This window comes from Neoarthrinium moseri (assembly GCF_022829205.1).
Source record: "Neoarthrinium moseri strain CBS 164.80 chromosome Unknown scaffold33_Wmoseri_CBS_16480, whole genome shotgun sequence".
NCBI lineage: Eukaryota > Fungi > Ascomycota > Sordariomycetes > Amphisphaeriales > Apiosporaceae > Neoarthrinium > Neoarthrinium moseri.
The window spans coordinates 19,916-43,275 of NW_026055147.1; the positions used below are offsets into that span (position 1 = coordinate 19,916).

At 54.1% G+C, this 23,360-nt stretch overlaps 6 protein-coding genes across 6 annotated transcripts; 3 read left to right on the forward strand and 3 right to left on the reverse strand.

The window, feature by feature from the left end:
- Window positions 1-461: 461 nt before the first annotated feature.
- Window positions 462-2,671, forward strand: JN550_008060 (uncharacterized protein; the record flags this gene model as incomplete). The annotated part of the gene is made up of 4 exons (XM_049319981.1): window positions 462-576; window positions 653-669; window positions 740-850; window positions 908-2,671. 4 exons carry the CDS (start codon window positions 462-464, stop codon window positions 2,669-2,671), a joined length of 2,007 nt encoding a protein of 668 aa, XP_049169847.1.
- A 220-nt stretch (window positions 2,672-2,891) lies between these two features.
- Window positions 2,892-4,502, reverse strand: JN550_008061 (uncharacterized protein; the record flags this gene model as incomplete). The annotated part of the gene is made up of 2 exons (XM_049319982.1): window positions 2,892-3,962; window positions 4,116-4,502. The coding sequence occupies 2 exons, from the start codon at window positions 4,500-4,502 to the stop codon at window positions 2,892-2,894; spliced, it is 1,458 nt and encodes a 485-aa protein (XP_049169848.1).
- A 1,190-nt stretch (window positions 4,503-5,692) lies between these two features.
- Window positions 5,693-7,200, reverse strand: JN550_008062 (uncharacterized protein; the record flags this gene model as incomplete). The annotated part of the gene is made up of 6 exons (XM_049319983.1): window positions 5,693-6,132; window positions 6,188-6,318; window positions 6,379-6,605; window positions 6,668-6,900; window positions 6,960-6,996; window positions 7,057-7,200. The coding sequence occupies 6 exons, from the start codon at window positions 7,198-7,200 to the stop codon at window positions 5,693-5,695; spliced, it is 1,212 nt and encodes a 403-aa protein (XP_049169849.1).
- A 6,118-nt stretch (window positions 7,201-13,318) lies between these two features.
- On the forward strand, window positions 13,319-14,783 carry JN550_008063 (uncharacterized protein; the record flags this gene model as incomplete). The annotated part of the gene is made up of 3 exons (XM_049319984.1): window positions 13,319-13,445; window positions 13,498-14,498; window positions 14,559-14,783. 3 exons carry the CDS (start codon window positions 13,319-13,321, stop codon window positions 14,781-14,783), a joined length of 1,353 nt encoding a protein of 450 aa, XP_049169850.1.
- A 1,033-nt stretch (window positions 14,784-15,816) lies between these two features.
- On the forward strand, window positions 15,817-17,043 carry JN550_008064 (uncharacterized protein; the record flags this gene model as incomplete). The annotated part of the gene is made up of 2 exons (XM_049319985.1): window positions 15,817-16,054; window positions 16,118-17,043. The coding sequence occupies 2 exons, from the start codon at window positions 15,817-15,819 to the stop codon at window positions 17,041-17,043; spliced, it is 1,164 nt and encodes a 387-aa protein (XP_049169851.1).
- A 543-nt stretch (window positions 17,044-17,586) lies between these two features.
- On the reverse strand, window positions 17,587-21,327 carry JN550_008065 (uncharacterized protein; the record flags this gene model as incomplete). The annotated part of the gene is made up of 6 exons (XM_049319986.1): window positions 17,587-18,150; window positions 18,508-18,809; window positions 18,866-19,417; window positions 19,470-19,546; window positions 19,646-19,827; window positions 19,885-21,327. 6 exons carry the CDS (start codon window positions 21,325-21,327, stop codon window positions 17,587-17,589), a joined length of 3,120 nt encoding a protein of 1,039 aa, XP_049169852.1.
- Window positions 21,328-23,360: the final 2,033 nt, after the last annotated feature.

The window sequence follows — 23,360 nt, forward strand, 5'->3', positions numbered from 1 at the left end:
CACTTAAGCCCGAATACCGAGGGGGAACACCACGCGTGAGCACCAATTCAACGCGACCTCGCCTCACAACCTTGGAGAATCGCCGCGCCGCCCGACAAGGAGGGAACCAATCGAGCTTCCGTTCTTCTGTGCCGATTGCACCGGAGGGACTCAGACCCGCAAGCGTGCCGCCGATTAATACAAGACTCGTTTTGAACGGTTTCGTTTGGCCATAGCAACGCCTCCCACGGACTACACTCCTTTTTGCCCCTGTCCTATATCCCGCGACGACATAAGCCCTCTGACCTCATCCCGACTCCGCTGCACACCCGCGAGCGAGCCCTTCGATCTCTCCGGACGTTTTCGCAAACGCCAGCTACGCGGGCTAGACGGACGTCTGGATCCCGCCCAAACACACGGCTGCGCGAACGATCGGCCCCTCGTCGGCAGGCCAAAGGTCTTGCTCGGGAAGGAACGCAAGCATGTCTTCGTTGATGAGCAAGCGCCAGCAGGCGCGCAATGAGAAGGCTCTACAAGATCTCGTGCACAGCGTGGTTGGCAACCAGACTTGCGCCGACTGCCATGCCAGAAATCCAGGTGTGTTTCCCGTCTTGGCAGTGACCTCGGCCGCTGGTATTGGATAGACTGAAAGCTAACTTGCATTTCTTCTTAGCTTGGGCATCATGGAGCGTACGTAAACAAACAAACCAACCGGGAGGGATCCTAGCCTCTGCAGCAGAACTGACGTGGACCTTTCTAGTTGGGCATCTTCCTTTGTATGCGATGCGCCGCCATTCATCGCAAGCTCGGCACGCATATTTCCAAGGTCAAGTCGTTGAGCATGGACGGCTGGACTAATGAGCAGGTCGAGGTATGCTATCTGTCCATCAAGTACCTGGTCTTCACCCTGGCTGACTTTCTTGCGTAGAACATGAAGCGCGTTGGCAACATAGCCTCGAACAAGATATATAACCCCGACAACAAGCACCCCCCCGTCCCCGTGGATGCAGATGAGGCCGACTCAGCCATGGAACGCTTCATTCGCTCCAAGTACATGCAGCGGGCGGCGACCCCTAACGGCGCAGCACGACATCACACCGGCCGCAGTGTTGAGTCGGATGAAGGGACCCCGCCCCCTTTGCCCCCCAAGACCGGCGGCAAGTTCTTTTCCAAGGCCAAGACGAGCTCTACATTCCCGCTGTCATTCCGCTCCAAAAAGACCCCCACACCGGTTGAAGAGCCGCGAAACCCGCGAGAGCTGAGGAACAAGCCGTCCAAGGTTTTTGGCGCGAGCGTCCAGAGCGACAGCGTGGAGGATACGGCGCGGAAGTTGACGCAGTTGAGGGATATGGGCTTCATGGACGACAAGCGCAATGCCATGGTTCTGAAAGGCGTCAATGGCAACCTTGAAAAGACTATAGAGGCTCTCGTACGGCTGGGAGAAGGGAACAGCCCTTCAGCCTCATTGGCACCACGCAGAGAAAGCTCTCTTCCGCCACCAAACGCCTTTCCAACGCCCAGGTCTTTGAGCCCTGCACCAGCAACACCGACAACAGCCGGCTTGTCCAGGGCCAGTCCCTCGACCGCCCACAGCCCGGCGACGTCGAACAACCCGTGGGATATCTCTCCGGCCCCGCCGCAATCATCGCAGTCGACAGGCACCTTGCCAAACACGAATCCATTCTACTCGATGAACCCGTTTGGAGCACCATCGCAGCATTCTGAGTTCGCCTTGAACGGGTCCATGCAAAACTTATCCCTCGCACCCCAACCACAGCAGCAACTGTTCCCGCATCACACGGGAGGTTTGCCGGCCCCCCAGCCGCTCCAGCAACCAATCTATCAGCAGTCCATGACTCCGCCTTTACCCCAGAATCAGAACTTTGGCTCGATCGCATTTAATAGTAATCATACATATACACAGCCATTCCAGCAGCAGCCGACTCAGCAGAGCTACAATCCATTCCTGCAGGCTCCTACGGCACAGCAACCCCTTTCGCTCAACACGTCGCAGCTGCCAAATCAGGGAGGCCTTGGAAACAACCCCTTCATGAAGTCTCCCACGCGGATTGCGTCTCCATCCTTGAATCAAATTCCGGAGCAGTCTCAGCAGAACTTCTACGGCACGCCACAGTCGCCAAGCGGGAACAACCCCTTCTTCGGCATGAGCCAACCTGCTCAACAGTATCAGCCCCAGCCGGCCCAACAGTATCAGCCCCAGCCGACTCAACAGTCACAGTCCTACGACCAGGCATTCTTCCAACCCCAACAGCAGCAGCAGCAGCAGCAGCCGCAATATCAACTCTCGCCGCAGGCTACATCACCTTACCAGGCACCGAGAGATAAGGCGTCCATTCTGGCTCTCTACAACTACCCGTCGATGGCGCCAAGCCCAATGCAACCACAGGATCAGAACACGACACACGGCGCCGTCAGCCAGCCGGCAACACAGCAAGTAGCACCGCAAGCTTCTCCCCAGCGGAGTGCGTCTACTCCGCTGGCTGGAAATAAGAACCCCTTTTTGAATGGAGGGGCGTCTCCTCCAGCAGGGCCATTCGCTACCGTTGGCAATCCTGTGCCCTCTGGGGGTGCGAGAAGCCGGGAAAGCATGACCCTCGGCTTTGAGATGGCCTGGAACAATGGCCGTCATAGTCCGGATGCCTTTGCTAGCCTGAGCGCAAGAGGCCCTTGACTGCATGTTTGACGAAATGAGGTCTGTAAATATCAAGAAGATGTACCATATATAGTAATGATGTGCCACCAGACACGGCACACTGTGTGTTCATAGGTGTCTAAATCATACAAGAGCTGAGTGTATCCGGCAACTTTCGGCTTCTAAGATATTTAATGCCACCCAGTAGCGAGTCTTAGATCTGCGCGTGTGTTCCTCAAAATCTGTAAGGTCGCCAGCCTCATCTTTGTGCTTCAGTCAAGATGAACTCCTCGAACGGAATACCTTCAAGCTCCTCGAAGCCCTGGCCAGTATAGTCGACCGTTTGGCTCCAACCTCGAATCGCCGCGCGCCAATAACACATTTCCGCCGCCGGACTCAGATAACCTGCCCCGTGAAATACTTCGCGTTGTCGTCTCGCAATCCCTTCCGCCACACGCGGATGCTTCTCAAGCCACAGCACGGTGCTCTCAAGATCGCTCCAGTCCGGCGCGACGAACACCATGTTGGCTTCCTCGGCCGCAGACCCCTTGCCCCAGGCCATCTGAACCCATGGTGCCGGGTAAGTGGCAAGGCTCACCTTCTCCTTCACGCCCCCTCCCAGATCCTTCCCCACGCGCGGCCGTCGCTCTACTCCCGGGAGCGAACTGCTGAAGACGGGCCGGATCAGGTGCGACGTGTGCTGCATCCAGCTGATCGGGGGCGTCAGGATCACGGACTGGCACAGCTGGTGGAACTGCAGGCGGCCCGAGTAGGTGATGCCCTCGGTGTGCACAATGTAGCGGTAGCGGCAGAAGTCGGCGATGGGCAGGGCGTTGCTGGCGTTGCGGCCGGCCGACGTCCAGGCCAGCGCCTCGATGTCGGCCCACGGCCGCCCCGCCGCGCTCAGCAGCAGGTCCTGCCGCAGCCGCGCCGACGTCGTGCTCGGCGAGTTGAAGTGCGGCGTGCCGCGCCACACGGCCCGCGGCTCCTTGTGCCGCCAGCCGCCAAGCCGCCGCTCCAGCGCCGCGATCGCCCCGGCCGCGTGCGGCAGCGACCTCACGAAGGGCAGTGGCCACGCCCAGTGCGAGAAGTGCGGCACCGGAAAGTAGGGCGCCCCCGCCCCGTTGCGCGCCGGGTCCGCTGGCCGTGAGTAGGAGAACGTCCCCGCCGACGGCGAGTCGTGGTGGCTGAAGGCGAAGACCGTGTCCGGGACCGAGCCCCCCGGCGGCCACGTCAGGAGGGCGCTGTGGATCTGGTGCAGGGTTGCGGTGCGGTGCGCGAGCATGTCCCGCGAGAGGTCGCTCCGTGAGGCGTGCTGGAGGATGGAGAGCTGGAGAGATGTGTCAGTCTAGGTCATTTTTAATTCCATAGTAAGTAGCACGAGAAGGCCCCTATAGTCACGTTCAAGTATACGGGAATGACATCGTGGGCCAATTGGACACCATAATAGACTACGAGAACACGGCCATAGTGGTGTACTGACCTTCCCATCTTTGATCCTCGCGACCAGAGGTCCTAGAGGTCCGCTCTTCTCAAGTTTGAACGTGCCCTTCGTAACAACATCGTCGATCTGCTTCGTGAGACCGGGGAAAGCCTCGGTACACTGCGAGGCAGTCAGGAAGCGGTTGTTGAGCAGCGCGTCGGAGAGCGACGATCCCGCGGCCCCGAACGCGGCACCGCTGTCGCCACCCGGTACCGAGGACGACGACGAAAATGAGGCATCCAACACGGTCCGTGATGAATCCAGACTCGCCTCGGGCATGCGCAGGAACACGTACAGCGCCAGCAGTCCGACACTGACTACCACAACCTGCCGTAGCCGTGAGGTCCGCTGGCCTGTCGCAAGGAGCTTTGGGCTACCCATGATCATCGCGAAGTTGCATCACATCTCACTCCCTTCTCCTGCCGATCAAGACTGGCGTTTCTCTGAGCTGGGGAGCAAAGAGTGTTGTTCAGACGGGTCGGAAGCGCAAAGGCGCTCTCAATTTCACTCCGTCGAGGTAGGAAGTGCATGTTCAAGTGCCAGAGAGCAGGGCTCGGCGGTGGTGCCGGGCATCATGGTGGTGAATGAGCTGCTGCTGCATGGAAATCCGGGGGATGTGCCTCCGGAGGGCTGGTGGTTCCGTGGGTTCTGGCGTTTCAGTGCATCATGGAGGGCTTGTGTACCTACATAAGAAAAAGCAGGGTTTGTCGGGTGGGACAAGACCACAGCAGACAAAGATGACTTATAGCATGCGTGCGTGAACTATACACCCACGATGCCCAGCATGATGCGACTGTGTGCTGATGAACCGCAGCGACGGTAATGACACTTGCCGTGCTCCAGGAGACGGCTTGAGCTCGCCTAGTAGCTGTGCATCTGCCTCCCTGGAGTGGTTGACTGGTGTACAGCAAGGTCTGGGTGCATAATGCGGGGTGAACGCAAGGGGTGTCCCCGGTCTTTGTGCTATATTGCGCCACCAATCAACTTACACGGAAGCTGAACAAGGTAATTTTCCCGATATGAAGAATGGCTTGCAACAAGCAAAGTTGCTAGGAGCAAATATTACAAGCTGTGTGAATTCGCAAGGCCTGAAATTTGCTCCTTTCTAGGTTCCATAGTCATTGATGTCGATGGGTTGTCCATCAATCTGATTACCTAGGTGGGCTAGTGACCTGAACTCTCTCAATACCTGTGTCACACCTGAAGCGACTCACATGCAGAAAACATGAAGTTGTAGGAGACCAATAAGTTTGACCATGCAATTAAGATGAGCTGCATAATAGCAGCATCTATTTAAGAGCAAAGTCATTCAACAAGATAGAATACGCCTGTGCTATGAGTGTGCCGTGGTCTTGCGACTCTAGTTGTAAGTGTATATCTGACCCAAAGTGCCGTGTTTTTGTGTTATGGCAAGTAACAAGCCGTCTCCCTGCGTGAATTCGTCCGTAAAACATATCCTAACGCCGTCGCTTAGTCGTCCCTTCAACCTAGCGTAATACCGCCCAGCAAATATCCTTGAGTATCCCTTTGAGCCCTCGATCTAGGCGCTTTCCTGTCAAGTACAAGACACTTTGACATTACGATTTCGAACTCGCCGAATCCGATGCATAAGGGTTACTGCGAGGGTCAAGATGAGCGTCGGAAATGCGCACACTCGTTTCCTTCCTGACTGCGATTCCGTTCCAGCCAGCAGCGCCTTTCTCGATGTCTATATCGTCATTAAGGCGCCCCGTGATAATCGTCTGGGCGTGCACACCCTTCTGCCTATCCAGCGCATGGGCGTCAAAGTCGCCGCCGTTGTCGCCGTTTATGGAGTCGGCAAGGTTGTACTTTGAACTTGCCTCGTCTCTGCTCCTGCTCTTTGGTACCGTGCCGAGCTTGATCGACTTGAGGTGCGACTGGCTGTTGACGTATCTGTGGCTGCTGCCGTACCCATTGGAGTTGGACCCGAGAGTTGAATTAGGAACGAAGCGACCGAAGAAGTACATGAAGCCAGGCCTAATTGTCGGGAAACAACCTATTACGAAGGTCAGTAAGGTTTACTAAAGCGGGGTTGGGTGGTCCAAACATACATGATACGGTCACCAGGTTTACTTCAGCACTCGCCCAGATTACAATGTTTGTGAGATTCCAAGTCAGATCGGCAGATGTATCGTCAAACCTAGCAGCCTCTACGATGATGGCAACGGCGGCGGCGCAGATTCTTTACCAAAGTCAATACTTGTACAGGCAGTACTTCTCTTTAGTGCAGCCGGAAACTCACAAGATGCCAAATGTGAACATGGCGATTATCCCTAAACGCTGTACCTTGCGAAGCTGCAGCTTTTGGACCTCAACGACCGGCAAAGTCACGATCACGACGTCGATGATCATGTGTGCCAGGACACTGCCGAAAAAGAACTTTTTGTCGTCGATATCGCATCGCTTGTTGGTAATGGTGAGATCCCAGAAGGCTTGAACCGGGATGCAGTGAAAAATGGACATGAAGGTCTGGTGAGCAGTGTGGTTAGCTAGTAAATCTTGCTGGAGTATTGGGCATTTGTCCAGCGTACTCTGATGATGATCCAGACGATCGATGCACCCATCAATATCATGATTGGGTATCTGAGGTTGGTCACACTGAATATCCTCCAGTAGAAGAAGAGAATCGACATCTTGGCGAAGAAGAGGGCGAAAGCGTAGACGATCTCTGCAACCCAGAGGATCAACTTGGATTGCATGACGGCTTCGCTGGTACTGATCCATGTGACATCGGTGATGTGCAGCCCTAGGCCCTTCCCGATCCCTATAACGTTCGAATGAGTCCAGTTTCACGTATGCAAAGCGTTCGAAACCGCAACTTACAGACGGGGCAGGTGATGAGCCAAGCAATCGCGATAACCTGAAGACAAGTCAGTCGGGGCGCTGATGTTGGACGCAAGTCAGGTTCGTTGAGACTCACGTAGCATCCGATCGCGAAGAAATCATCCCACCAGAATGACGTCTTCTTCAGAAAGCGACTGAATATGCGAAGCGCCAAACATGTTGTGGCCAAGACGAATGTTATAAACAAGACAGCATAGATAGCCGGCTGCTTTGACTCCATAGCTGGCTGTCTGGTCCGTCTGACTTTCTACATTCGAACGAGGATAGAGGTTGGTTGGCGTACATGAAAGGACGGAGAAGATGGAGTTAATTGGCAAGCACCGGGAGGATCGAGAGTCTGGGGGAAGTTTGGGCTAAGTTTCAACTGCAAGCAATAGTCTCCATAATACTGATGTTTAGTCGGCCGGCTCCATAGTTATACAAAGGTAGTACACGAACGACGGGTGAGTCCACCTCCGTATGTTCCTTCGCAACTTGGGGCAGAAGTAGCCATAAGCTATCCCCTTGGCGATTAGCACCCGGAGCTATCACGTTTATCTTGAAAACCAAGCCAGCGAATCTGGTCTGCCACATAGATAACCTTAGTCAGGGTCCCCTGATCGTAGTGGAAAACTCGGAATTTGCCTAGCGTACTAGTGATCTACCCGGATCTGCCATCGACGTTCAGATGAATGAGTCGTGCAGCATCATTCCATTTTGGAAAATCAGCTTGGTCCCAGCTTATTGGTAAAGATCTGGAAACTTTCTTTCTTACAGAGATTGGTCTACAATTCTCCATAGAATCTGAGCTCATATCTACTATTACACAGAAAGTATAGGGCCTGTGGTGAAGGTAAGGGCCGGTCCTAAAAGCAAAACACAAAGAGTGATGCTTGTCGCTCAACAGCAGTCATGCAAAATGCTTGACGCCATAGCTTGTCTACAGGAGTATGGTTACTATGTGCTATAATTTCGTGCTTCGGGCATCAAAATGCCCGAGAACCATGCAAGCCACGCGAACTACGTTAAAATTTGCTATTGATAAACAGTATTGGAGAAGATCATACAGTTGCCCCAGTTTGCTGAAGGGCGATGCATAGCAGCCAAAGCCCCGTTGCGGGCGTAGTTGCTGCATCCGGGTAAGCTGCGAATGGTGCACTGGCACCGGTAAACCTTCTTCCCCAGCTTGCCACGGCTGGAAGATCTAGCGCCAAAACTTCTCACCTCTTATGCCTGCCGGAAGAAGCGGTTTCCACACGGGAAGCCCACCGGCAAGGGCTCCGGACGAATAGTCTCCCGCTGCAGCTGTTGAGGACGTAGATCGTGGTCCAGTGCGGAATGGAGCAGCTGAAAAGCTGTCCTGAATCTGAAGGCGTGCACTTTCGGCATTATCTCCATGACCCTATTGACCATGTTTTATTTCGTGCCCTGTCGGTTGGCCCTAGGGAGAAACCTACTTGGCATTACGCAGACCAGATAGGGGAGAGGGATGGCCACACAGATCCACCGTGGGAGCAAATATGTTTTCCCCTGTCATGCTGGATGCCCGTCGCCGGGGTTCCGAATATTCATGTGCCGACCTAGGAGTAGCTCAGCGGCGGATAGGCCTCGTCAAGCGGCGTCATGAGTAATGCTGCCCTAGCCAAGTGCCGGACGAGTCCACCACTCGAATGATGAAGAGCTGGCATTCTAGAATCTAGACCACGGAGATGCACTATGGTCTTGCAGGCTTGTGCAAAGGCAGTATAGCCCAAGCTTGATGTCACGGTGTACTCAGGGCCCTCTTCCGGCAGTAGCATAACATCGCCTTGGCACAGTGACGTGCATCCCTAGCACCTACAGAGCCTAGGATTCGGGCTTTCCACGTGGAATACCGCGCCAATTCCTCTATGTCAATAAGCCATAAAACCAATCCAATTAGAAGTAAATGGGACCCTGGCTACTTTGGTCTCACCCGAGACCCTTCAGAAGTGTCTCGTCATTGCTGACACACAGGGAACGGCTTTCCTCTAACTTCCCCCATTCCAAGTCAATTTCTACATAGCAGCCGATCATGCGGTATTAGGGGCTCCAGACAGGGAGACTAATGTACCCTGACTGTCTCCCGAATGTATTCTTTGGCTGTATTATCGTACGGAAACAAACAGCCTCGAGCTCTTCTACTTTGTAAATCTGCCGTAGAAGGAACTATTGGAAACCAGCGGGCGGATATTCCGCACGGGGCCTAGCAGTCAATCCCAAAGCGGCGATATCAATACTATCAATAGCGGGGGGAGCTTCACCGGAGTCAACCCGTAATAAGAACTGTCATTGACAGAACCTTACCACTTTACAGTCAATGGCATTGGTATTGTAGCTTTTCCATCCTGTGCCTGGTCTTGGTCGAGTCCTCGTTATTGATAGCCGCATCCTCATAAAAGACACGACCCTTGCCTTCGATTGGGAAGAGCCTCTGGCTGTAAGGGGAATCTTCCAGACCCTCAAATATCAGAGCGCATTGCCTATTCCCCTTGTTCTATGAGCTTAGCTAGACAGCCCCCAGTTGTGGGCGATCTCGTGGATTTCTGCCTATCATATGGCAGGTGTCTCTGGAAGGGCAGCGACACAGTAGATATGCCCGTCCCTTGGAAGGACGAGTCAGCCACTCTTCAGCAACGACCTTGAGCAAAAGAAGCTGTTGAAAATTCGGACTATCTCGCTCAGCCTTTTTTGGGTCTTTGTGTTCTCCGCCGCTTGGATGATTGTAGTGCCTTGGGGTCCATGTACTGCCATAGGAAGCTCTCTGTTTGGAAGAAATTTCAAAGGAACTTCCACGTACAGGGTTTGTGCATGACTGAAACCCACATCTTCGAGTTCTTGGGGTGTCATGCTACTTCATTGTCAAACAGATGTGTTGGTGTGAGAGACAAGACCTAAAGCGGCCCCTAATCTGCATTGTGTCAAGCTGCAGCAGATTTCCTTGGGTGCCAGCGGTCTCGATGATCGTCTTCAATCCCATAGCAGCTAAAACTTGAATGTTAGATATGATTAGAAGCCCGCCTTCTTTCAGCCTTTCGTGCGTCTCCAAGGACACTATGATATGGTAAAGACGCGGATGTACTCAGCACAAAACATGGAAAGCGCAAAGAGTACATGCACCCGCAGAAAGCAAAGTAAGCCGACGGCCAGGGAGTTGATGGGGAGTTGATGCTGGACAGGGAGCGTGATAGAGACTGAGGGGCTACTTCCCTGAACGCAGGACCATCTGTGAGTCCCAAGCAACTTCGATCTTGAGCAAATCAGCTTATGCTTATCCACACCTATTCCTGCTATGAGAAAGACGCAATGTAGTTCATGGCTCGCAATATTGATGTCGTCTTTGTGCTCTTGCTTGCTATTCACGCTGTGATAATGTCAATCAGAGGCCCGCGCTCATGTAGCCATGTACATGCGCTTTGGATGATTCTGTATAGAATATGCATCGGGTGGTCACGTTGAAGAGCTGTAGAATGTCATTGGTCTTAATTATGAAACATATGATACTATTTGAAATGAGCTATATCCAATCCCACCGCCCAAACATGTGAACTGCAAATTTAACCCCTAATATTACAGTCTATTTGAGTCTATACAAGATTGAGGCCGCTTATAGTCATGATAGTCAGCCTGAATGCGCACTCTATCAACTGTACTGAAAACCTATATCACAAACATCGAGAAGACAGGTAGCAGTCGACATACGGCATGTCTACGAGGTTGAAACGGGTGCTTGGCCTTTTTTCCGACATTACAATTAAACGCGTCTGGAAATTAGGTGTGCACTTTAGCAAGGATGAGGTCCTTCAATACTACGGTGTTGCCGCTCAGTATAGAGATGCACTTGCTTGCACGATGGCATGCGCGATGGTATCAGAAAGTTGGCGAACTCATCCTAGTGATTGCTCCCCAGAAACCAGGCGAGACCGATGGGAAAGACTGGGGGATTGTCTGGATTCATACAACACGCTATCGTGTCAGAGTGTCTTCGTGGCACGGATAAACCTTGAAGTCAAGGCAACATAACAGTGTGCACGCCATCGCCAGAAACCCAGTATAGCACGACTGGAATGGTACCCGATTGTAGTGCTGTACTGGTTACACGAATTCCCTAAGAGCTCGATTACCCACTTGCATCTTGATCTATACGGTGCCTGACAGTCTCTTGTTGAGGCTTTCAGATGGCAACAATGACTGCTGCTGATATAGCCCCAGCTTCCAGGTCCAACCCCAGACACTAGCAACTCGACTAGAATGTTCATCACGATTGGCACTCAACGTGCGACGTGGCGATGATAGGATTTCGGGGCTGCATATAAATTGCGTGAATACCTGTACTCTGCCGCGTGGCTGTTCCGGAATACTTGCTGCAGAGGTGCAGAGTGTCGTGTCGCCAAGGCATACCTACCTAGGCATGTCTAACTCAACCCAGGGCTTTGGGAATGGACGTCGTTGCGATTGAAATGTTCTAGGCCATCAGATGGTGGCGCGATGTCCGTCCTCACACCTGCCGCCTTACTTACAGAGGCACGAATTTAGGGAGGATCATAATCCCAGGCTCCTTGCAAGATCTAACGCCGCTCCACTGCAAATCGATCTGACGGCCCGAGGACAAACCCCTGCAGATCCCAGTAGTTGGTGGCGTCGGCCTTCAATCCCGGGGGGAATGCGATCCCTGCTCTGGCATGCAGGACCTGGAGTAAACGAATCTTTGAACGGCAAATGAAAAAGATGAGCTTCAGCATTGGAAAGCGAGTGTCTCAAGGCCCGTTCTGCTGCCAATTCGCGCTCCAGGACCTCTCGTGGTGCTTTGACGGAGCATGATCGGGATGGACCAGGACTTCTTGGCTTGAGCAATCACTGTAGGCTATTCCAAGTTTTGCAGCAAACGATGACGGCATAATCCCGCAAATTTGGCTGCCTGTTGGCTTGGCTGCTTGGATGGGCATCTCCAGCTGTTCCTGAGACGATTCCGGCCGGGTGGTCGGATAGTGCAGCAGGTTCGACACTGAAACCCCCGGCCGCAAGTACAGAATGTAGAAAGCGTTGAACCCACTGAGATTGGACTGGACGTCTTACAAGCCACATCGCAAACCCACACGAGATGGCCCTGTTCGCCCGCTGCCCTGCTGTGCTGCCGCAGGTCCCGAAGGATGGCCAAACAAACACATGACAACGGTCGAGATGGAGTTTGTTTGAGGCGTAGAGAAGATACGAGCTTGCGGGCAGACTTGCAAACTCTGAGCACTACACAGTACTCCAAAATGGAGCCGCCGTGTCCTTGTTGTTTTCCAAATACTGAACTGGGGCTCCATAATCACACATATTGCCAGTCTCGCCTTGCTTAATGCAGCTGCTCTGGGAAGATGGTGGTGCAAACTAGTTTGAGGCAGTGCAGCCAGGCTGGTAGCCACGCAACATACGACTACGGAGCAGCTGGCGTTCGATGAACCAGAGGAGATGATGATTTGCCTCTCTGCGCGGTGCATCCCTGGATCGTGCATATTCGGACTATGGCCGTGGCTTTGAGTGGCACGCGAGCCGCTCCAGATTCGTGTTGTCCTCTCGGCGCTCCACACTAGTTTGGGCTGTTATGCCCACCCTCCATGCCCACAAGCGCAACCACATGCATAGCGCAGGAAATTGAACCCATCAGGGTACAGTATAATAATACGTCACAACCGCCCAGAGTCCACTGTTTATGAGTAGACCTGATACTGTCACACCTACGCGGTTCCAACTTCATGGTTTGTTTCCCTGGACCCCCTTGGCCGCATCCCTGATTCACTGTCCCATTCGTGCCGGGGCGACCACGACACGCTCGTGTTTTAAGGTGCTCCCTAGCAAAGAATAACCTTGAATCTTAGCGACAATCTTGATTAGTGGACTCACCCCTCCATCTGGTAATGTGTACCGTACCGCGTGCTATGTAGTAAAACTAGCCGAGCCATGACTGGCTGTCGATCTGCCTAGCTTGTACACACCTGTGACGCCCGTCCGGTGCTGCCGTCCATTCACATTGAGCCGCTTTTCCCTTTCTTTTCCTTCAAACACTGGCTCCAGGAAACTTTAGCTCCTACTTCCCTCTCTCCATCTTTCAACTTCCCAATCAGTCGCTTTGTAGAGTTGGAAGCTTCTTTCTTCAGGCAACTCTCTCGCTTCCGTTGCCTTCTCCCCCTATCACCTTGTAATACAGTGTCAAGGTGCTTCTTGACTTGTTGAATTCTCTTCCCAAAGCGTCTTTCGTTCACTTGAGTACGCATATTAGAACCGCGTGGGTTATTTAGACCTCGAGCCCCAGTTAGGAATCCAATTGGAACTACCAAGGGTTGCTAAACCGCAAGATGAAGTCCCTCTCGCTCATGTCCGTGTTGGCGGCCGCCAACATCGTGAACGCCGGACCCACACCCACGGAGAATGAGCTGCCGAAGCGGGCGGATTCCTTACCGACCGTCACCGCATCCGGGAACGGTACTTGTTGCCCATTCATTCCGATCGTCCATGTGACTAATGCCCTATATAGCCTTCTGGGCCGGTAGCGATCGCTTCTACATTCGAGGTATCGATTATCAGCCGGGCGGGTCCTCTGGCGACAAGGACCCTCTTGCTGATACCACTATTTGCAAGCGGGACATCGCCAAGTTCAAGGAACTGGGAGTCAACACTATCCGAGTATACATGATCGACAACTCCGAGAATCACGACGAATGTATGACCGAATTGGCTAACGCCGGTATTTACCTGGTGCTGGACTTGAACAACCCCAAGTACTCGATCCACCGTTACGAACCGGCCCCTTCGTACAACGCAAAGTACCTGCAGAGCGTTTTTGCAACCGTCGACGCCTTCCAGAAGTACAGCAACACCCTGGCTTTCTTCTCCGGCAACGAAGTCATCAATGAGCAGGTCAATTCGACTCTGGCTGCCCCTTACGTCAAGGCTACCACCCGCGATGTCCGTCAATACATTGGCAGCAGAGGCTACCGCAAGATCCCCGTTGGATACTCAGCAGCCGATGTCAGTCAAAACCGCATGCAGACTGCTGCATACTTCAACTGCGGTCCCGATGACGAGCGTAGCGATTTTTTCGCCTTCAACGACTACTCGTGGTGCTCACCATCGAGCTTCGAGCAATCTGGCTGGAACGTTAAGGTCAAGAACTTCACAGGATACGGCCTGCCCATCTTCCTGTCCGAATGGGGCTGCACAACGAATGGCCGTACTTTTGAGGAACTCGGTGCCTTGATGAACTCCGAGATGACTGGTGTCTACTCCGGTGGCCTGGTCTACGAATACAGCAAGGAGGGCAATGGATTCGGCATGGTCGAGCTCAGTGGTGATAGTACCGATGTGACTGAGGACGGCGACTTCAGTGCTTTCAAGTCAGCTCTCGCCGAGTACCCAACTCCTACTGGCAACGGCGGTTTCACTTCGACAACCAACTCGGTCAACTGCCCGAGTGAGGATCCCGACTGGATGGTCAAGGACGATACTCTGCCCGCCATTCCTGACGATGCCAAGGCCGTATGTTCTCTGGCAACCCCGTGACTTTGAAGACTTTTTCAGACTGACAGTACTATCTAGTACATGACCGACGGTGCCGGCCCTGGGCCTGGCCTCAAGGGCGAGGGATCGCAGAATGCTGGATCGACATCCACCGGAGACGCCTCCCCTGGCTCTGGTTCCGTTTCTGCCACGGGATCGGGCAAGAACGAGGGTGGAAGACCGGCGCCACCTGTAGACAAGGGTGCGTTTGCAGTTGTTGGTCTTTTCACCATCTTCACCCTTGTCGGCACCCTCCTTCTCTAGAGTGTAGGAGCTCGCGACTGAATGCGATGGCGGAATATGCTGTTTTCCACTTCGGATTTTTCGGCGTTTGGACTACGATATTGGCCGGTATAGCCCGCAATGTTGACCCGGCATTTCGTGATCTTGGCTTGGGAAAACTGGGGACGCCTCTCAAACTTGATGAAACTGGTACCGCATGGATAGACTGTACACAGCTTGGAATCGCGTGGATGTACATTTGCTGGGCAATGCGAAGACTACTGTTCGTGCGTATGGGGATGGAAATGATCTGCCAAGTGCTGGAAGTTCTGATACATACGATATTGTATAATGCGATCTTGTTCTTGATGCAATCACTCACCGCTGACTTTGCAGTGCCATTGAGTTGAAACGATAACGCATGAGTGCGACCCTTGAATTGGACAGTAAACTACATAGCAGTGAAGTTGTGTTATTATATCTGAACTGGCCACGACGTAATGCTTATTAGTCTGAGTTAGTTCAGGACAGGTTTGGAATCAATTTGTGGGACTCGGCTCAGCCCCCAACACAAGTGCTTATATCGCCAGACATGGTGGAGGCAGAGGCTTGCTATGAGGAATCTGTGCTTTCTACAAAGGGCATAGCTCATGCTCATCCAACATCACAGCCTCTGTTGCGTATCGAGAGGCTCATTGGTGATAGCAGTATTTCCAGCTGATTGAATCACTGCTCACTATACTAAAGTAGATCCCTGCCAGAAGTATTGAGTGGCATGGGGCTTTGTCCCGGACAGTCCACCAGAAGCAAAGACACTAAATAGTCCATTTACATAGCCCGTTCTTTTTACACCATGTTATGGAATCATGTAGTTTAAGTGCTGACAGGGTGGAGGACAAGCCGGGCTTCGTCCGTATATAACGACTCGGCTTGGCAAATAGACTTTGGCCACTCAACCTCAACTGAACTCTCCTCGGTATCATAGAATCATAACAATCAGGAAACTTTGCCTGGTACTTCACATACTTTTGACAGACTTTCAAGATTGAGATTGCCGCCCTACGACTTAGTCAGAATGAGAGCCTCTGGCATTTACCTCCTTTCCCTTTCCTCCCTTGTACTAGGGGCCGCCGTTCGCAGATCTTCTTCCAACGGCACTGGAGGAGCTCTGTACTTTCTTGAAAACAATCCAGCCGGCGCCAATATCGTATCACTCGGTATTAACTCAGATGGCACCCTGGGTGCCCCAGTCCGCACCTCAACTGGTGGGGCCGGACTGGTCGGCATGGGCAATCAAGGGCCAGTGCAAGTTGGTAAGTCGGGGTTCTCAGCGGGAGCTATAGGCGTTCACATCCTGGCCACTAACAAAATGGTAGACTCCCTGTTCTCACAAGATGCCGTCCACGTCGCCGGTGAGCATCTATTCACCGTGAACGCCGGATCTTCGAGCATCGCCTACTTCCATATCCCACCGAACGACCCAACACACCCTGTCCTTGTTGGAGAGCCCGCCTCCACCGGGGGCGATGTGCCCAACTCCGTTGCCTACTCCCCTAAGCACAAGCTCGTGTGTGCTACCAACACGGGCCCACGCGCGGGCGTATCCTGCTTCTCGATAACCGAGAACGGCCTTACCCCGAGCGGCGCCTTCATGCCGCTGCCCCTGAACCAAACAAGTCCGCCCACGGGCCCGCCTAACACATTCTCCGACATCGTCTTCAACCCGGCCCAGACGGCTCTATTCCTGACTCTCAAGGGCGACGGCGTGAATCCCGGCTCCATCTTCGCGTTCCCCGTCTCGGGCGCCGGTGTCGTCTCGCCCAAGCCCCGGGTTTCGCAGCCGGCCGAGCTGCTGACCGACTTCGCCATGTCCTTCATCAACGACACGCACGCCTTCGTCGCGGACCCGGCGTACGGCGGCTCCTTCGTGCGCGTCGGCTGCGGCCTCGACGTCTCCGTCACGCGCAAGGTCACGATCCCGGGCCAGGTGGCGGCGTGCTGGTCGCGGTACGACGCGAGGCGGGACGAGGTGCTGGTCTTCGACGCCGGGGTCAGCGACATCACGGCCGTGGCGGCGCAGTCTGGCGAGATCGCGCGCAACATTACCGGAGTCGCCGAGGCCATGGGTCAGTTCGACGCCGTGCTCCGTGGCGACCGCTTGTATGTTCTGGAGAATGCCCCCGGTATCGGTGTGTACGCCCTCGCTGGCGCGAACGGGACCAGCATCCTGCAGAATTTTGATCTGAGTGCGTTTGGAAAGCGCCAGTTCTTCCAAGGGCTGGCCATCTATCCTAGTGCCTAGGTCTGGTGTCTTCAGAGAAGTACCCAGCGTTTAGAAGTTTACGTGCTGCCAACTCTTGATCGTGGAATACAAGTGTTCGTACCAATGGTGCATTTTCTCTTTGACGTGATAGCATAACTAGCCAAACCATTTAGAGCGTATATAAAGATATCGTTTCAAACATCAGTCGGATGGGTATATTCCTTTTGGCACATATACACAATCTTGACATGTCTAGTACAGCTGAACGTGAATGGCACGGTCTTCGCTCTTCCAAGTCAGTTGTCCTCTCTGTAGTTCAAATACTGAAAGCGCTCCACGAAGCACAGATAAAATCATATTTTTGTCGAAAATCTAAGGGGATATCGGTCGTAATGTAACGTGCCAAAGAAACAACTGAAAGTCATACCCCAACCGTATACACAGATCCAACCTAGAAGATTCATCATTCGTAATCGTTAACATACTCATAAGCCCGGTTCCCACTTTTGAAATTGCTTCCAGATCACCACCAGAAGTCATGAAATCACTAAATCACCCCAAGAGAAATGGTAACGTCAAGATCTAGGAATCGTCGTCGCGCCTGCGCCGGTGCCTCCGTCTTCGTCGGTCAATATCATCGTCGTCACTCCTCTGATCTTCAAGAGCCGCCCTCCCGCTACCGCTACCGCTACCGCTAGGGCCCGGAAGACTTGTGAGCACATTGCCAAGTATACCCATCCAGCCCTGTCGGCCTTGTAGGATATTGCCCACGCCCTGCGCCATCCTGTTCACCATCTCAGGATCCGTTCCCTGGATTCCCCAGCTACCTTGGACGTGAGTGCCGTTCCTATTGCGCGGACTGTACTCAAAATCGCCTCTCCTACTGTGCCAACGGCGCGGGTCACTGGGATCTAGAGGCCGGCCCGTTGAATCGAAACGATCTGGTAGAACCTCGACATCATCTACATCAGACGAGGGGGACTCATTCCGCCGACGCCTACGACGCTGGAGCTGAGCTCTATTTGAGGATGGATCGGAATCAGAACGACGCCGGTGCAAATTTGGGCGCCGTTGGCGCACCACTTGGCTGTCTGCGTCAGCTGCGGAGTCTTGCGGACCTCCACCATCACCACCCGGGCGTTCGTTCTGTTCGTGTGATTCGTGGAGCTTTCGGAGAGTACGACTCGACTGAGGGGAGAGTGGGATGAAGGCAACTGATTTGGTTGAGGGTGCTGGGTTATCCGGTATTGTACTTGTGGACGATGAACGGCAAGGTGGAGAGCCACGGGAAAGGCGCCGACTGCGGGACCTCCTTAGACCATCTATATAGCACGTGTCAGTAGCTTCATCCCAGCTTCATGCATGACCTAAAGAAATGTAACGAAGTGCAACGCATCAGACTCAGGGGAACTCCGCACCTTGTGCACCAGCCCCCCTAGAACCTGGGTCGTCATGATTGGGAGTAGGAACTTGGTTGTCACCATATTTTGGACGACGACTCACATTCTCAGGTCCGGTAGGGGGGTAAGTGTTATTGGGCGGGTGGTTAGCGTGGCGACCAGTCGGTGGCGGTCCTGGCGGCGGAGGATAATTGGCATAGTCTTGCGGGTTATACGGAGGGTAGGCATTGACATTCATAGTCGAATTGTTGGGATGTTGTGTGAAGGGAGCAGGGCCTGCAGGTGGTGGAGCACCATTAGCGGTTGGCGGGTAGAACGCTCCTCCAGATGCGGTCGGCGGAGATGGAGGTGCTTCAGGGTCGTAGTCTGAGTAATAGCCGCCCGTTTCTGCTTCTTCATCGTAGCCTGGGAGTTGTAAGTAAGTATAGCTCTTATGGGAGTTCAAGATTGGAATTACGTACGCCGCCTTTCCCGCTCGCGAGACTTTCGATCCCTCCTCCGCTCCGCTCTCCTCTCATCCGAGTCTCTTCTGTCAGGAGATCTCTCCCGTGACTGTCGTTCCCTCGACTTGTCGCGTTCCTTCTTAGCGTCGTTATACTTCTTGATACCGATTGCGGCAGCGCCGGCACCAAGAACACCCGCGGCAGCCTCCCGCAAACGGCTCTTACTTCTCTTCCGTTTGGTATCCTTATCAGAGTCTACTGACCGTGATCTTGACCGATGGCGACGGCGGTGGCGGCGCTCTTCACTCGCCGACTCATAACCTGTAGGGGACAGCGGAGTTGTGCCGTATTCAACGAGGCCTAACTCTCCATTAGCGCCGTCTCGTGAGTGGAGGGATCGAGCCCTCGACCTGCTGCGGCTGCGGCTGCGCGAGACACTGTATCGACGGCTTCGGTCGGAGTAGTACTCTTCGTCATCTTTCCCGTGCTCGCGCGCCTTCTTGTCCTTGTGGCGCTCCCATAGCTTGCTTGCTGCTGCTCCTGACAGACTTGCTGCAGCTATCTCGGCTCCTGTATGCCGCGTAAGTTCAGAAGTCGCTTGTTGGTTCAATATCTCACGCACCTGTTCTCAACCGCGACTTGCTTCGGGAGCCTCCCCGTGATTTGCTGCGGTAATGTTGCACCAGACCGGCAATGGCACTTGTGAAAAGTCAGCTTGCATCCCAGAACCGCTGCAATGGCCATCGAAACGATGATCTTGTGCTTCCAAAATAGGATTTGAGTAATGCAAAGACTCACCCAGTTGCTGCTGCTGCCTTGGCCACGTTGGATTTGCTACGTCTTCTGGAGCGGCTCCGCGAAACCGAATATGAATCATTCGAGTATCGGCGCCTGCTTCGGCCCCTGGTGGCTTCTTCCTTTTCTATCTTGTTGCTTTGCATATATTTCAGGCCACCTGCAACAGCAAGAGCAGCAGCGCCCTAGGGTGTCATGTTAGTGCATGCGCGGACAGTCTTCCACAGCGTTGGTCATCTTACGATAGCAAGGCCGGTTGTGAGTCTCGATCGCGACTTGGAACGTGCACGGTGTCGGCTGTCATAGTCATCCTCTTCACCATATCGATCCTCGTAGGCGCTCCGGGCCCTCCGGATGACCTCGGTGCCCAGAGCTCCGAGGGCAGCGCCGGCGAGGACCTTCTTTCCTCGGTGTTCCGGCAGTTCTCCGTCTCGTCCTCGGCGACTCGATACAAGTGCCGACAGGCCTGCGCCTGCGAGTGCGCCCTCTGCCAAGTGTCTTTTCTTGTGGTGGTCGGAACTGGTACTGCGTTCGCGGCGGATCACCGTCCTCTTGACATAAACATCTTCGTCATCTGACGGGTAGTCTCGGCGGCGGCGGTCATAGCGCTCCATTGCATAGTTATCATCACGGCGCTCCTCGCGGCGGTAGTAGTACTCATCCTCTCGAGGATCACGACGAGCGACCTCGCGGTTGTTCTCCCTCAGAACGATGTAACCAGGGTCTGGCTGCCTGTCGATAACCACAGGGGGCGGAGCAGGCGCCTCTTGCACGATGATTTGTTGGGGCTCCGGAGCCCTCTGGCGGATGACAATGGGCTGAGGTGCTGGTTCCGCTGGGGAATAGTACTCGGTCTCCTTCCTGTAGCGCTCGATATCACCGCTGTGGCTGTGGTGATGCTCGTGATGGTGGTGGTCATCATCGTGGTATCGTTCGATGCGCTTCTCAATCTTGACATCGTCGACATGATCGTCAGATCTGCGCTCCACGCGCTTCTCGACCCGTACATCGTCGACGTGGCCATCGTGGTCCTCTGTCCTGCGCTCAACCCGCTTCTCGACCTTTACCTCGTCGCGGTCATCCCAAGTGGCGCGAGAGCGACGGTCCCAGTCCCGGTCGCGAGGAGACAACGGAGCGTCCCGTTCAACCGTTTCCCGAGTCTCCCGGACCACGCGGTCTCGGCGCTCAGGCTCCCGGGAGTACTCAACCTCTCGCTCCCTCTCGATGACTCTATCGCGCCGTTCAGGCTCGCGGCCATAGTCGATCTCCCTTTCTATGACACGGTACCTGTCGTCGCGATCGCGGTCACGGAGGTCGGAGCCCTCGCGTTCCACGACCCGCTTCTCCACGACAGTGCGCTGCACGGGAGGGTCGAAAGCAGATTTCGGGCGTTCGGGGAGGTAGGTCTTTTCTACGCGCTTATCGACCTCGACAATGTCGCCAGACGTACGCCCAACATGAGAGTGCGAGTCGCGGAGGTCATCTCTGTAAGAGTATCTAGATCGTCGGTCGTCGTCATAATCCTCGTAGCGTTCGATACGCTCTACGCGAGCCGTTGATCCGACGCCGCTGCTGCCGCCGCCACCGACCTTGTAGCGACGCACCGTCGTGCTCTTGAACTTCTCATCGTCCGATGAGTCGTCCTTGTACCGAGTATGACGATACTCCCTCTCGTGGTACGACATGGTGCGTCGCGGGTAGCGCACCGGCTATAACAGGCTGTCTACGCTCGCTATGCAATGGAAATGATGGAGGAAAAACTGTAAAAAGCGGCAGCAAAATCACAGCAGAGGAAAGCAAAGTGCGCTGGTCGCAACGAGAAGCGACCGGCTGGATATATCTGGGAAGGCTGGTGATGACGGGGTGGGACAGGAGGGCGGGGCTCAGGCTAGACGGGGGTGCCCGGGGGGGCAGAGAGGGATGTCATGCAGTACACTGGACCTGGGCCCGTCAGTCAGTAAGTCGGCTCCAGCGGGGCTGGCGGGCTGGTGGGCTGGTGGGCTGGTTGGGCTTTTGGGTGAGAGGAGCGAGGAATACACATCAGCTTTCTCGAAATGTGAGACGTGACTAATAGCAGCCGGACATGGGGGGGACACTGCTCTGGTACATTCCAACACGACATCAGGCTGCCGCTGCCCTCGACAATCCTGCTAGAAACATCTATCTCGTCACGTCTTGCTCCCGTATCAAGGCAAGTGCCAGGGTTGTTTCCAAGGTCTCCGTGGGCGCCGGCCACCAGCATTCTTGTTTTCCCCCCCAATGCACCGCAACTCTGGCTGCAGGTTTGGGGATGCAACTTGACTCGGGCAGGCTGAGGTACATGCCCTACAGTCCAGTACCTTCAGTAGGACCTCAAACGGCGTCGTCAATGTCACGCGTGGCGCAGCTCCCGCGCCTACGCGGGAGCACCAAATCCTTCACCATCGGCATAACTGCCATGGTACATGCTTGACCTGGCAGGGTGGAGCTAATGAGGGCACGGGAAGGCTGTGTGCGTGTGTCTGGCCTCAAATGCAGTGAGAAGCCACGGTCTAAGCCATGGCGGACCAACAGCGACAGGGCACCGTTTTGCCTAGATCACGCACTTCTCTTCCCTCGGTGGCTCATGATCACTTGCATTATTGGCTAGTCCCCGGCGGCAGCTATTTTCGAGCAGAGGGGTGTACGGCCGGAGCCGCTGACAGGCGACGAATGTCTGACCTTGACAGCTCAGCGGGTTCGAGAGGGCCAACACAATTGGCTCTCTGTCAGCAGAAGCCTCTTCTTTGCGTCTAGAACTGCTCGTAGTGACGACCAAAGAAGCCGTGCCCTCCGAGGATGCGATTGGCATATAGTACTCAGGTAGGCGATGGTGTTTCGATGTTTGCGACAACGTTGAACCCTGCTGGACGGGCATCGACAAGGCCGCATGATGGCGTCATTGTTCTCCCCGAGCCCGAGGCCACGCTTGCCCAGTCGTGGGACTAGACACTCGCAGTCAACAACCAGTGGATCTTAGTTGCTTCGGTGATCGTCGACCAAGGAAAATCAAGTATGATCGTTATCTAACTAGTCACCCAGGATTAACGACATCTGAGGCCAATCAACATAGCGATAATCACCGACGCATAGTGAGAACTGAGACATGCTTGCGCCGACAGGAATCTTCACCAGATTCCATCCTGGGTTGCGGGTTGCTGGGGGCCTCGACAAAGATCTTGGATCTCCAGCGGCTAACTCGGTACACGGACAGCGACCCACCCGAGCCAATATAAACTGCCGGCGCCCCTGCAACTGATGTTTCCTTGGTAGAAACAGACTATGATCTCCTTCGCAACAATTGGCCGCATACCTAGGTGAGTAATTAGAAAAGTACTGTTGACATGTCAACCAGTTAAGAACGAGTGCCTGTGTGCGTCGGGGGTCAAGCTTTGTAATGGTCTATTCATCTCGCAATGCACATCCTACGGAGCAATACCACTGCCGCTGTTAAAATATCTACAGCCTGGGGTGTTTGTTGCACTTCGAGGCATATAATCGCCAGGAACACGTGGACCAACATATACTTCAATATATATCTTGGTAGTTCATACGGCCAAAAACAGTATCATCTGAAGATTGAATGCCGATTGCCGTGGTTGCTGTCGGATGTTGAGGTTCGTGCATGTTTATTGAATCAGAAACTTCGGAAGCAAGAGTGACCCAGTGCAAAGAAGGTGTCACTTGCGCAATAGGCAAA